The sequence below is a fragment of the Pangasianodon hypophthalmus genome, chromosome 10 (assembly GCF_027358585.1).
Source record: "Pangasianodon hypophthalmus isolate fPanHyp1 chromosome 10, fPanHyp1.pri, whole genome shotgun sequence".
Taxonomy (NCBI): domain Eukaryota; kingdom Metazoa; phylum Chordata; class Actinopteri; order Siluriformes; family Pangasiidae; genus Pangasianodon; species Pangasianodon hypophthalmus.
In genome coordinates, this window is record NC_069719.1 from 16,207,330 (window position 1) to 16,221,942 (window position 14,613).

Here is a 14,613-nt window from a genome sequence, read left to right on the forward strand (position 1 = left end):
TAATAATAATAATAATAATAATAATAAATTAATTTATAGCAACAAGACACTTAGTGTGTCCGGATTCACAGATGCTCCTTTATAATAAAATATAGCAAAACGTAGCCTATATACAGTCACCCAATATTCGAAACCAAAAAACACATACACACACAAAAAAGATATGATTTAGAAAAAAAAAAAAAACACTTTATGACGTAGGCGTGCGTTTGTGGGCGTGGCCTATGTGAAGATCACCTCCACTTCTCGCCTTTCTTCACTTCAGACGCTGGACTTCCTGTGAAAGGTAAACAAATGGAACACCAAACACCGACCTGTCAAATGATTCAAAATGTAACCCGCAAGCGGGTGTTTAAAGGAGCGAAATGCCTGGACAGAAAAGAAAATACAACGTTCGTTTTCCACCCGTGAGTAAGAGCAAAGGTTTCTTGGTAATTTGGAAGTTTTTCTGTGCGTGAAGTCTCCTCACACTGAGCCAGCCTGTGTTGCATTCCCAAGCAGGGTCGCATTAAGAAAATCATGCAGAAAGATACGGAGGTGGGCAGAATGGCCACTGCTGTTCCGGTTATCATATGTATCCTTTAAGAGCACTGTTTGCTGTTTATCTACCTGATGCTGAATGTTAATTTCAAGAAAAAAAAAAACGTTAACCCTGTTATGTTCCCTGACTTGAAGCTAAGCTAAAGCTCTGGAAATGTTCTTGATCTCATTGCTCACCAAGACCAGCTTAATCACTCAGTCCAAGAACAGCAGAGTCATGTCCATCAACCACATGTGAGTGGCTAAACACATCTTAGAAATTTTACACTTACCAGCATTTACAGTCATTATTCTGCTCTTCCTTTTTGCCTGTAAGTAAGTGTGTGCAATGTGAAATCTTACACATCCTTGCACTTGAATGTTCATATGCTTAACCCTCTATACCACCATATTCTCTGTTTCCTACATCCTCCAGGAAACAGTGCATTGAGTCTGAGAAGCTGTTTGACTTCCTGAAGGAGCTTGCGGAACAGGCCTCCGGCTCGTCAGCAGCCAAGGAAAGCAAAGCCAAGGGCAAGTGTTTGGGGCACAGGTACATATCCATCCTTCAGCTGAAGACCATTGTACAGTTTTATTGCCTGTGTAGTTTTGTCATATCACAATGAACGCATTATTTCTCAGCACTCATACACATACCAGATGCTTTGGAGATGATATGCCAAGGATTCACTGTCACATTGTAGTTGCATCCTTTTGAGAATAAATGTTGACCTCCATTCTAGAAAGAAGTGGCACAACATGGCCATCAAAACCAAGTCACCAGAGAAGGAGGAGCTGCCCAAGAGGCATAACACTGAGCCTTCAGACTCCTCTAGTGTAGGAAATATTTTTAAAACCTTTCCTAATACCGTTTAATGTCATGCTCTAAGCTTCAAGCAACACAGTGGACATGGTATCTGGACACAGTAACACTGCCACTGTGAGCTCTGCATTGAAAATGAAGCTGTGTGCACACCCTTCAGCTCTCTGCACAAGTTTTCATTCACAGTTTAACATAATCCATTTCGCTTATGTTGTGTGTTTTGCTTATGCTTGATTTCTCTCTCCGTCAGGAGTCTGAGCTTGTGATCTGCTTGGAGACACAGTCACCTTGATACCAGCCGCTGAAATAGTGAGTCCCACTCTTAAGATTCATTAATTCATTCTACTGCATGTGCTAAACAAGGGCAGGAGGACATGAATCCTCTCAACATTGGTTATACAATAGATAATAAGAAAAAATGGTCTAAATAAGAGGTATTCTCCATGTTGCATCATCTGTATTATTATGTTATGATGTTCAAATGTGTTATTTACTCTTCTAGCTGGCTCTGTAGCTCACCTCAGTGAAAACTGCAGCAATATTTATGAAGACCCAACAAGTTTTTCTTTTAATATTTCCCAGAAAAAAAATTTTTAATTTGTAATTTTTTGCTACCGAGGCTGAATTAAAATGCAAAGAAAACTAAAATATGACAAAAAGCTTAGAATTTGATAAAACAAAAATGTCACTATATATTTGTGAAAATGTTAATGCAAATATCTTGATGTTCATGACTTTAGTATGTTTTAAATCCTTGTAAGGAAAATGACTTTGTGTTTATGCTGTAAGGGAGATATTTTTTCTATTCTGAGCACTACTGCTACTTTTTTCTTTTCCTCTGTTGGATTCATAACTGTTGTTGAACCTGCGACTGTCTAATGTGTTAAAGAGCTAATGAAATATCAATGCTATTGAAGTACAGAACTGTTCCTTAACCAACTTTAATTTACTGTTCATGTAATCCAGAAGAAAATGGGCTTTGTGAGAATACACACAAGTGGATGTATTTTATAGCTACAACACTATGTAATGTTTTAAGGTTTTCAGTAAAGATGTTCTGTGGATGTTACATGAATTTTGAAAGCCATTTTCTGCTCTTACTTAATATTTAACAAATTACTGATAGTTACAAATACAGCCAGAAAAAAAACATCACTAAGCATTATAAAAAGGAGTGAGAGGTTGATGAAAATGTAATTTTATTTTAAGAAAAAGTGAATGGAACAGTTTCACCCGTTTCCAAATTGTGATGCTGAGGTAAAATAAATAAAATCAGATTTCTATAAACCTAGAGCATTTCCTGATTTAAAACAAGACTTTTTGTTATGAAATGAGTTCATATACTTTTTTTTTTTTTAATCTGTACTTATCTTCTGCATGATGTCTTGAGGAAAACTGCTCATTTGAATATCAGATACATAAAACAGACAAAATCTGCTGGGAAATTAATACATTACTTAAATGAATTCAAAAGCAGTCACATAAAAAAAAATGCCCACTTGCGTATTCGACACAAATTCTAATATATAGTCTGCTGAACTATATACAGGGTCTGGTTCAAGCCTGGGTCCTTTTCTGAGAATAAATGTTTCAGCAAATATCACATTTTATTATAATACCTTATGATATCATGTTGATAAACAGTTATAGAAATGAAGATTTTTCTAATATTTTTGTCATATCCAATCAGAACAAAACAGATTAATTTAGTGGTTTGACAGTTTATTCTGCTCGACTACATGACATGAACAAGTCTTTGCCATAGATCCATACGTTAAACTCTCAATCCAAAGAAGGCACTAGTCAAGTCTGCCCCTGTCCAGACAAGGTCAGGAGGTGAGAGTGCCAAATGTAGGTCTTACTGCACTACAATAAAAATGTTTCTTACATACATATGCAGATGATACATGAAAAGAATGACTCAAGTCTCCCCCTTTCTTACTCCATGTCAATCATAGTATCTATTCATTTTCTTTTCTGATTTTTGGATTTTTTTTTTTTAAACACAGAAACCAAAACCAGAAAGGTAGAACATGGTGCAATGTTAAGTCTGTTTTTCAGTAGAGTCACATTCCAGGTGCTCATTTGTACACAGGGAAGAAAAAAAAAAATCAGCCAAAATAGTGATGGTTGAAGCTGGAGCTCAGCAGAGTCGTGCACCAAAGCCAAATGTCTGTTTGATGGCCTGGCAGTAGTACCTCTGCCAGCCTTCTCGTGTGCGGTCCTCCTCACTCTCTGGTACAGCTCGACACTCGATCTTCAGCTCCGTCTCATTGCCCTTGTCTATGAAGGTCAGCGTCACTGTCGCATAGTGCTCTACATCCCAGCGTAGACATGGACATGCAAGACAAAGCGAATTGAAGCAAAGTGAAATGAAGCAAACAAGGAAGGCTTAACTCTGATTATAACCAAAGCAAACACCAAATTTTTGTGTCAGTGTTAAGCCCTCTATTTAGGCATGCCACAAATATGATGGAAAAAGATTTTTATAATAAGCAGACTACCTTACACCTATTACAACAAAATAATGTTTAGGTAAACAATTTGGATTTCTCTCATTGTACTGGAAGCTGATTATAAAAGTAGAAGCATAGCTAATTAGGCAAAGACTTGCCTTTTCTATAATTGTTCAGACAACAAGGATATAAAAATGCCTTAATCCTCCTTTTCTACATGTTTACAAAAACCTAATGAACAGATTAGAACTGGATAAAATTATCTATAGTTTTTTCTTCAGCAAATTAAAAATTATGGATGATAGGCAAAAATTAAGCAATGGCAGACACTGTGTTCTTTCTTAGTGTGAAAGTATATTTCAGTAAATCTATCAATATATCCATCAATACATTTCTCAAGAAATCATTATGTAAATGATAAAGCACTTATTTATAGATTCATTTAGTTTCATATTTATTAAAGAATATACTGATGAATTTAATAACGTGTTTTTAAATTTGGAACTCTGTCCTCCATACTCATGCAATGTGGTGCTTCTTAAAGTTTCATCTCTTACCGCTTGGCCACGTGTTGTACCTCCATTTCATGACTATCTTCTCCTCAGGAACCTGTGGAAACCCCAGCGAGATTTTCAGTCATTATTCACAGAACTATAATTTTCATGAGGCGAATTAACTTATATTGTAGATATGAAGCACCTGTCTCTGTAACTCATGCCCTCATGTTTAGCAAGCTGAAGATTCTCCACAAGAATGTGGGTGAACAAACAGCAAGATAATCTCACAAATGCATACATCTGAATTGTACAACTGTGGCCTGGAGTCACCCCAATATTCAACCTAAACCATTCACAGCAGTGACACTGTGACCTTCTTCTCGTCTTTAACCCTCGTATATCTCAGTGTATGCACTGCTAATGTAAATAAGCAGATTCTCACCAGCTCCTGGAACTCTCCGAATACATTTCCACCCAACAGACGGAACTTTCCTCCCTTCTCTGGCTCAACCACGGCAGCCGTGTGTGTAAACGCCTGCACCATCTACGGACACACACACAGAGAATTCACTACATCATTATAAAAAGAAAATACTCAAAAGAAAATACTCAGCACTTTCCATGTGTTAATAAATGGGACTACACTGACCTCTTGGTTGAGGAAGGCTCTGTAGAGGTCCTCCGGTGAAGTGAGGAAAGTGTCTTTCATCGAGAACTTGCAAGTGGGGATCTTCACTCCTGTGCAGGGAGGAGGAGCTGCACTGCCTGAGCCAATCTGTACATGAAAATTACCCAAACACCATGACAAATCAAAGCCCAAATTAGATAAAGCCATGGTCTTTTAATCCATTAAAACATATTACTCAAAATTAATTATAAAATTAAATATGATCCTTTTCAATTTAGAGGATTCATTTGTGCCACCAGCAAATGCCCAAGCCTACCTGGGTTTTGTCCATCTTGACTTTTGCCTGAGAGGTCGGCTGTTTGGTCACCCCATTGGCTGTCGGTAAGATCATACCCTGCGTGAACTCTGCAAATAAGAGGTCAGACAAATTCATCATGAAGCTGCACACATACAGTATAAAGCCAACATACTGAATAACTCCTAAACTTTGATAAAAGACATATTCCAATGTTATTTGTGGGGCTGATGATTAACCCCAAAAAACAAAAGAGAAAAGACTTTCTGTTATAAAATAAGATGCTTTCTGATTTGTTCTTATCAGCATACTTCATGAAATTTAGGTGTTTTTAATATTTAAAACTAAATCTGGCTTCATCTGTTGACCTCTAGTGTTTCCTCTCTGCAACTGCAGCGTACTACTGTCCTGCACTGCAGGGAGCCAACTCGCCATCAAGGTGCCACACCTTGCTTATAGCCCTTTCACACATCTGTATCCAGAGCTAATGCAGTTTCTCTTGTAATAATTAGGTTAAGGGTAAGTGGTTGCTAGTTCTTTACTGGAGTATTAACAAAGCAGGCTGTCATAAGCTCTGTGAGAATGGCTGACCTGTTTTGAGAAGCTCAACGTAGCTGTCTAGTGCCTCGCGGACTTTCTCTGCCCCCTCCACTTTCATCAGTGTAAAGAGTGGTGTGTCAGGCTCATCTTTACAAAGGGACACAGTGATCTGTTTCCCCCACCAAGAAACAAAAGCCACAATTATTGAACAGTCTGATAAGTGGCAGCCTTAGAAAAAAATATTTAGGAATAGTAAGAATTATAAAAATAAATAGATATGAATAATGAGAATCATTTGAATGGGTGTGTAATGATCAAACACACACACACACACACACACACACACACACACACACACACACACACACACACACGCCCTGCATGTATACACATAATGTAATCTGATGATGGGCTTCTCAGGGAGAAAAACGAAAAAAATAACAATAATGTATAATACAGAGTGTGCTCAAGTGTTTTGGGCACTAGAATAACTTACATCAAGGTCCTCCTTATCATTTTCGTCAGAAAGGTTTGGAATTTCAACATCGCCTTTGTATTTGATCCCCGATTTCGTTGTCCCTATTTAAAAAAAAAAAAAAGGAGTAAAAATGATCTATTATGATTAAGGATTGCTTCAGTGGCACAGGGCCTGAAAACAGTGGGGGGAAAAAAGCTATAGTCTTCAGTAGATTTTCTAACCAGGTTGGAAAACACTGATGCACAAAACTCCACAATCACTGCTTTAAATCAAAACATACACATTTTTTATTTAAGAAAACATTTCTGATGAAAAAAAAAAAAAAGAGACTATCTGAACTGTCAAGTTCTTTTTAACCTGTATTTAAATTTTGACTGCTTAAAAATATTTGATGTCTGAATACATGTGAAAGCTAATGCATACGTGCTTATTTTCTACTGTCATAGTATCACTACACTATTCCTATTCGCTTTCACAAGGAGAAAATATGATTTTATCATAAACTTTACTGTCTCAGATGTGTTCATATTTATTTACCCACTGTACAGTTTTCTTGTTGCTGATATTTAACATTTCTTAGATCCACAAACATCCTCTATTTTCAATTGGTCATCATGCAGAATTCTTTTAAGTTTAGCTTCTCCAACACCAATCCAAAATAGCTTCCTGTTCCCTTACTGTGCTCACTACACAGGCTGGAACGCATTACAGAACCTGCACTGTGTACTATCTGGCCAGTGGAAAGCCAGTTAAGGTTCAGCCACAGGACAAGTCTGAGTCAAATAGGTGGCACAGGTTGGTCCTTATTTATGTATTGTGATTTCAAAAGACACAAATAATAGAAATATGCTGCAATAAGAAAATAGTATTGAAAATGAGTAGTATTTAAACAGCGACATTCATTCTGACAGCCATAATGTTGATTATGCACCAACACACATGGCTGCCAACCTCCACCTGCGATTACATGTTGGTGTATACTTTATGATTATCTTGTTCTCACCTTTCCACTTGGCCTTTAAGTTCCACTCGTAGAAGAAGATGAGCTTTCCTTTGCGGTTGTTGATAGAAGCCTCTCCTTCCATCTTGCTGACCTCTGTGATTTCACACTTGCCCTCATCGTTTTCTACTTGCAGTCCCACCAGAAGCTCTTTCAACTTCTCTGATGACCAGTTTGTGGCGTCCCTCTCCGTCCTAACCAAGACAGCAACAGCTTGGGTTTACAAATCCAAATCACAGATACAGGGACATAGCAAGTTTTACATCAGCACTTAGCGCATGAAGAACAGTTGTCTAACAGTCAAGAAATTACAAAGTGCAATATTTACATGACTTTGTTTGCATTCATTAAGAAAATCACTGCACATATGATGACATAAATGCCTTTGCATTCACTTGGAAGACAACTGACTTAATGGCAACTGGGAAAAAAAATTAAAAAAGGGAGGGGGTGTTGTGAGTCTCTCTCGTCATCCCTAAAATATTGTTCGAAACGTAATTTAGCAGGGCATGGTGGTGCAGCAGGTAGTGTTGCCACCTCACAGGTTCGATCCTGAGCTCGGGTTACTGTTTGTGTGGAGTTTCTGTGTGGAGTTTCTGTGGATGTTTTCCAATCCCCCAAAACACGCATGTAAGTAAACGTGAGTGAGTGTGTGTGTGTATGGTGCCCTTCGATAGACAGGCGTTCCACCCAGGGTGTATTCCTGTCTCACACCCAGTATTCCCAGGATAGGCTCTGGATCCACCACGACTCTGACCAGGATAAAGCAGCTGCACAGGAGGGATGAATGAACTTAATTTAAATTATATCTGCAACGAATTCTTCTTCTTTATTATTATAATTCTTCTTCTGGTAGGCTTGTGGACACTCAAACGTGATTTAATCCCAGAAATAGATGCTTGTTACTATAATTCAAGGAATCGTTGTTGGTCCCGATTTTTCTAGATTATTCACCCATGTGGAGAAAACGAGAGGAAACAACTAGAACAGCCTGGAAAGCATCTCTCCAAAGCAGTGCAGCTCCTGCCTATATAGGCAACATCTCGTTATTAATGTTGCCCGTGTCCCGTGTCCAGAACCCATCGCACTGCTGTGGATATACTGTAGCCACCTCGACTGTGGTCCAAAGGAAGCAACACAATCAGAGGCTACGGAGTGTCCATGTCATGATTAATGTAGCCAACAGGCTAACACAGCGCCTGTAAAACAATGCTACATGTCTAAGCTAACTGCCGACAACCTCCACGTCTATCATAAATACTCCCTCGTCCGTCAGCTATTAAAATAACCTCGCTATATTACTGGCACACTGTTTAAAAAAAAAAAATACATATATATATATCTATATATGTAATGCTAGCTGGTTACGTTGGCGCCGGTGATGTTGCAGGCTATGTCTCCATGGTTAGCAAAGATGGCTATCAGCAGCCACACGCCGGCTCAGCGTCCTTTTCTCATCTTACCAGTGCCAATTGTTGACATTTGTAGCATCCGCTCTTTCTTCCACAATCCACCGAGGGTCCCCTTCTCCCCACTTAGCCATGTTTCCTCAAAAGTACAGGACGGATTATATCAGCGGACAGACGTCTGAAACAGTCGGGTCAACAAGCGACTTCTGGAACACTCTTCACGCGAACCTCCGATTTTGTTGCCCGTAGAAATTACTGGAAACGGAATTACGTGTAACATTTAAAAAGCTCCGTGTGCGCACCGCGGCTGTTGGGACGGTTCCCGTTTCTCTTTTCCGTCTGATCTCTTGCTCAGAATAATAGTAAATTATATAAATACTTATTATTTTTTTTTTTTTAAAAAGATACTGTATCAAAATAATGCATTATTTCATTTGGTTATTGCTTTATTAATTTTCTTTTTCTTCAAAATTCTTCTGTAATTCCGTTCACATTTGTTCAATTTATGTATTCGTTTATGTAATATTCATTCATTCATTCATTCATTCATTTCCGTGTTTTTCCATTATCCATGAAAGTATTTATTTATTTATTAGTTTAGACAAATGTATTTGTTTGTTTGTTTGTTTGTGTGTTTCTATTCTAGATGCCCGCTGTTTCCACATTCACGCATGCTCTGTAGATGCTGTGATTTGAAATACCCACTAGTGGATATTGGTAGTATTGCAATTTAAAACTGCCATAGTTCAATCGCCTCCCTCAGCCTGTGGAGGCAGTGATAATAAATCATTTTACCACACACGTTTTTGAGAGAAAATGCCACACCCTCCATCAAAACAGCTATCCAAAGACCCTCTCTCCAAACACATGCACATACACAACAAATGAAAGATGGAAGAGAAAAGCAGTAACAATTTTCTCACACACAAGCAGTTTCACACACAATCTTACACCTGATTCTACAGCAGGAAACTTAGCAAACCTACTCTAGGTTTGCAGCCACCTGGTTGGATAACAATTTTGCACTTATAACCATGACACTCACACTTATTTGTGGTCACTACACTATTTCCTGTCAGAAAGAATCAAACAAGCTATGACGTCAGTTTTCAGTTTCTTCAAACTTTTTCAAGTCTCACCAATGATGAAAGGTTTCCTGTTGGGAAACATACTGTAGAAGCACAGAAAATTATGCCAATAAATGCATCGTATGCATCTAAAAATACATAAACAGCCTTAAGTAAATCATGCTCACCTTTCATGTCTATTTTATTAAATTGCTGCATTTAAAGTAACTTGTGTGGCTATAACATAAAATTTAAATTAGATTGCTTACTGTTCAATTAACCTATGTGCTTCCTATTTTGGAAAGCATCTATATGGTGATATATATTAATGTTTGTCCCTTAAAAACCCTCCCTAAATGAATACTTATATTTTATTTTCGAATTTATTCATTTTTTTGCTTGTTTAAATTCATGGTCAGGCTACTGAATAATTTTCAGTAGCAATTTCAGCATATGGTTTAACATAGATGTTAACATAGCTAACTAACCTGGTCTAGCATTCTAACGGTGCCTGCATTGATACACTGCTACTCTCTATGTCTGTGACAAACAATCTGTTTTTTTAATGTTTTTTTTTTTACCGAAGAGCTAGTTATAATGTTACTGTTCTGTGTTGGTTGTAGATCTGGAGTAGAGACAAGCTGGCTCAGAGTTGCAGTTAATATAGAGTACTGAACAATAACAAATGACCTCCTGAAGTTGACTGACAGATAGTCATGAAATGAGAGAAAGACGGAGAGAAAGAGACAGAGATTTAAATGTTTAAAATGTGTCAGAGAGAGAGGGAGAGAGAGGGTTTATTTTTTTTTTATCAAAGAATATGTTTAATGTATTATTAATTTAAAAACACAGTGACATTATAGGGGGTATACTGCCCCACTGCTGAACTTAAAGGCTAAAATAGGGCAAAAAGCAAATTATCTTTATCTTCAAGATCAGTCAAATAAAAATCATAAGAGAGGAGATTTACAAAGACAAGGGCAAATAGATCTCATCTTATTTAAGTCTGTCTTATTTGTTCAACTGAAGTGTTTTAGATTATTTTTTATACCACCTTTTTGATAAATGTTCTCTACGTAATGCAGCTGAGATCTAAGCCACCGGTAGTTCTTAGTGTAAAGGAAGAGGGTGTGATGTGTTTTAGCATGACGGATATGTAACTCAACCACCACACTTGTTCCTATTTTTTTCTTTTCTTGAAAGTACAGCGTGTGATTCATCTAGAACATCCATCTGTGCTTGTTTTATGTATGTAAGTATTATAATTATTTTAATCCATATTAGGATTGAACAGAGAAAATCAGTGTACATCTCTTTTTAAATTCATGTGTGCTTTAACAGACCATTAATGCTGGTTCCTAGTGTTTTAGAGAACTTGAATTGGTCTGTTTGAACTGTGTTTAATCTGCCGTGTGAAAAACTTCTCACAGTTGGGCATGATGTTTCAGCTACATTTCTAATAATAAAAAGAGAAGAAGAAGCTACACTATATGACTGTTTGTGGTCTGTATTGTGAACCAACTTTGCACAGAAATAGTACAAAGTGGCACTTTGACGGAAAAGATCATGCTAGATAATTTTAAACCACATGTGCCTGAAGGCACCACATTTATATTTATTATACCACTTGAGTACATACATATTTAATAGAGCTGTATCTTTAACTATACGGATTACTGATTCAGTCTCTGTCTCTCTATTGCCAGTATTTCTGTGTTTAGTGACCATGGAATCAAGTAATGGAACCTCATCCAATGGACTGAATTCAACATTCAACTGCAGCCTTCCCTATGAAAATGACCGACTTCCACTGCTGGTTCTGTATGGTATTGTCCTCATTGTGGGAGTACCTGCTAACATTGTCACGGTCTATCTCACTTTCCTCGAGGTGCAAAGGAAGAATGTGTTGGGAATCTACCTGCTGAGTCTGTCTGTCTGTGATCTGATGTACTTAGGCACACTACCTGCATGGGCCGTTTACATACACCATGGCCATCACTGGTACTTGGGCTCTCTGGCTTGTAAAATGACAGGCTACATCTTCTTTAACAACATGTATATCAGCATCTTCCTTTTGTGCTGTGTGTCTGTGGACCGTTACATTGCTGTGGTGTATTCGTTGAAATCTCGAGGTTTGAGGCAGATGAAGTTGGCTGTGATAGTCACTTCAGTGGTGGTAGTTGTGGTGGCGCTGGGCCACATGCCAGTGTTTACCATGGCAGAGGGTGAAACAGAAACAAAACAGAAACGGTGCTTTGAGCCTGGACAGAACACAGCCACCTTGACTGCCTTCAACTACGCCCGCTTTGTTATTGGGTTCTTCATTCCACTGTGCATTCTGCTGGTCACCAACCGTGCCATTCTCTCTATGGTCCAGGCCAGTGCTGGCTTGAATTCAGAGCAGAAGATCAAAGTCCGGTACCTCGTTCTGGCAGTAATCCTGTTCTTCCTGGTCTGCTTCGCCCCTTATCACATTATTCTTTTGCTACGGGCTGTTAGTTTCCATTTCTCAGAAAGGCCCTGTACCTTTGACATAACACTTTACTCACCGTACAGCATCTCTCTGGGACTGTCCACTCTTAATAGTGCTATGAACCCAATTCTGTACGTGCTGGCCAGTGATAACATGCGCAAGGAGATCTGCAGAAGCACGTGCTGCCCGTACAGTGGCCTCTTGTCTAGAGAGGAGGCAGGACCAGCCCTGTCATCACGGGGGCACTATCAGAGAAACTGTCCTGGGGCGAGGTCAAGTGAGGGGACACAGGAGGGTTTAGTGGTCCTGTGACATGCAGAATAAAATCATGTGAAATTTGTCTGTCTGATCAAACTGTGATGGGCAAACACATAAGCTATGTATGTTTGGTGGGTGTTTGTGTTTGTGTATGTTCTTAGGGGTCTTTTTTAAAAGGTTTATCCTTTATATATATTGCGGGGCTGGATAGGAAGTATGCATTAAAACATGGCACTGGACTAGCAGTGACTTTTTTCTGACCTGGCTTTACATTCCCCAAACTGGTGAGATTTGATATTTTCATTTTGGGAAAAACATGTTTAAACATTGAACAAGTTTTAGGTCTTACATTTACGTACTGTCAGTTATTTTATACCCTTGCTAACAGAGATGAAACTTCCTATTAATCACATAATATCAGACAATCGGATTGCCTCACAGGCCTATACATTCCACTGCCTTGCTGCCAGACTCAGTATAATAAAAGCAGTCTTGAACTGTTAAAACCACACTTCTTGTTTTAGCAGGAAATAGTTTGACATACTACAGGGAACAAAAGCCATTGTTGCTTAAGGATGTGCTAAAAGACATGTGCACAGTATAAGCCGGAATTGAGTTGTACAGTCATAATGAGCAACTGCACTGCCTAAATAAAAGCCCTGTCAGATGATGCTGCTTCCGTATCTGTAGTATGTGTTGTGTGGATGATCACTGAATTGTTATGACCACAGCAGTTTCGGATACCTGCACTTCTGATTTATCTTAACAATAGACCTTTTATAGGCCTTTAATCTCAACAATTATTGGCATTGTATTCGTATACTTTATGTTCAAACCATGCTGCAAAAGAATTCACTTAATTCAGGTCATTATTTAATTTAATTTAATTACTAAGTGCAGAAAAATAATTCAGAATTAATCCTGCTACATACTGTCATCCATAAGGATATGCACCTTAAAATTAAAATACAAAATGGCAGTTTTTGCACAGTCTTACCGAAATCGACAGCTGAAGATTGGAAAAAGGCCAGGCTGTCCAGTTACAGTAAGCCTGTGCCCACTGTAGCCTCAAATCCTTGTTCATGGATGACAGAGTGTAAGCTAACAAAGGGAATCTGCGGTTGTATTCCATCTGCCTCAAGGTTTGACATGAGATACTTTTCTTTTCACCATGGTAGTAAAGAGCGGTTGTTTGAGTTACAGCAGATTTCCGGTAAGCGCGTCTCAATCTGTGTAAACTCTAGAGACTGTTGTGAAGATTTATAGTTTCTGAATTACTCTAACCAGCCTGTGACCAGACTTTGTCATTGTCAAAGTCACAGAGATCATATTTTTTCCCCATTCTGATGTTTGAGAGGAGCATTAACTGAAGATCTGTAGCACAGCTGCCAAAGATGATGATTGGCTGATTGGATAATTGCATGAATAAGCATGTGCACAGGTGTTCCTAATAAAGTGCACGGTGCATGTATATAATACTTTTTAGATTCAATTATTTTACAAGATCAAAAATAGACCAGAACATAGAATGTCATGTATACTGGGGAAAAAATCCCGATGACTGAATATTTCTTGGGGGTCAGGCTCAGGCACTCATCTTTGGAAGGTAGAAAGAACGCCACACAGGTAGATCTATGTACCCTTTGACAAAGTAATTAATGAAATATTGATAAAGAGGGAGGGGAGACCCTTAAAGATTTTGACTAACAAGAGTGTCTGGGGCATACTGTGTTGCTGAAGCCATTCCAACATTGACTGTTGATGTCAAACATACACTGCAATCACATCCTGTTTTGCACACTCTGGGAAGTTTTTGATATTACAGAATTTCGAAGTGCCAGTTCAGAATGTCTGTATTCACTGCACACTTCAACAGTGAGCTTAGTAGGCCTATTGCAATGACTGCTATAATTTGATACCTGGTGAGCGACTACCTTGTACTGGTAACCCTTACAGAAAAATCACATACATACAAAGTTTTTTTTTTTAATGTGAAAAACATGTGAAGGTGCATTTCAACCTAAAAAAAATCAAATGTAAAAAAATGTGATTATATGTGCAAAACATAATATGAAATCTAAATGTTACATGTGAATTGTGTGATTATTCACATGTAAATTCATGCAGCTTTTCTGTAATGGAAATTTTGAAGTAGGTTCCTGATGTCTGT

General features: G+C 38.3%; 3 protein-coding genes across 4 annotated transcripts; 2 read left to right on the top strand and 1 right to left on the bottom strand.

Moving 5' to 3' along the window:
* The first annotated feature begins 233 nt into the window (after positions 1–233).
* On the top strand, positions 234–2,594 carry LOC113538985 (dr1-associated corepressor). Its single transcript, XM_026934499.3, has 7 exons — positions 234–407; positions 502–574; positions 681–774; positions 956–1,072; positions 1,263–1,356; positions 1,593–1,651; positions 1,845–2,594. Exons 1-6 carry the CDS (start codon positions 366–368, stop codon positions 1,632–1,634), a joined length of 462 nt encoding a protein of 153 aa, XP_026790300.1. The 5' UTR covers positions 234–365; the 3' UTR covers positions 1,635–1,651; positions 1,845–2,594.
* A 694-nt stretch (positions 2,595–3,288) lies between these two features.
* Positions 3,289–8,912, bottom strand: ahsa1b (AHA1, activator of heat shock protein ATPase homolog 1b). The gene is made up of 9 exons (XM_026934497.3): positions 8,700–8,912; positions 7,240–7,430; positions 6,255–6,337; positions 5,810–5,927; positions 5,240–5,328; positions 4,945–5,070; positions 4,738–4,839; positions 4,356–4,407; positions 3,289–3,658 (listed from the first exon to the last, which is right to left on the bottom strand). The coding sequence occupies exons 1-9, from the start codon at positions 8,777–8,779 to the stop codon at positions 3,486–3,488; spliced, it is 1,014 nt and encodes a 337-aa protein (XP_026790298.3). The 5' UTR covers positions 8,780–8,912; the 3' UTR covers positions 3,289–3,485.
* A 1,932-nt stretch (positions 8,913–10,844) lies between these two features.
* Positions 10,845–13,113, top strand: gpr132a (G protein-coupled receptor 132a). Of its 2 annotated transcripts, none has more exons than XM_026934494.3 (2): positions 10,845–10,964; positions 11,419–13,113. In XM_026934494.3, exon 2 carries the CDS (start codon positions 11,439–11,441, stop codon positions 12,495–12,497), a length of 1,059 nt encoding a protein of 352 aa, XP_026790295.2. In that variant the 5' UTR covers positions 10,845–10,964; positions 11,419–11,438; the 3' UTR covers positions 12,498–13,113. The 2 variants fall into 2 exon arrangements, with proteins under 2 accessions (XP_026790295.2, XP_026790296.2); XM_026934495.3 differs by having other exon boundaries at positions 10,846–10,960.
* Positions 13,114–14,613: the final 1,500 nt, after the last annotated feature.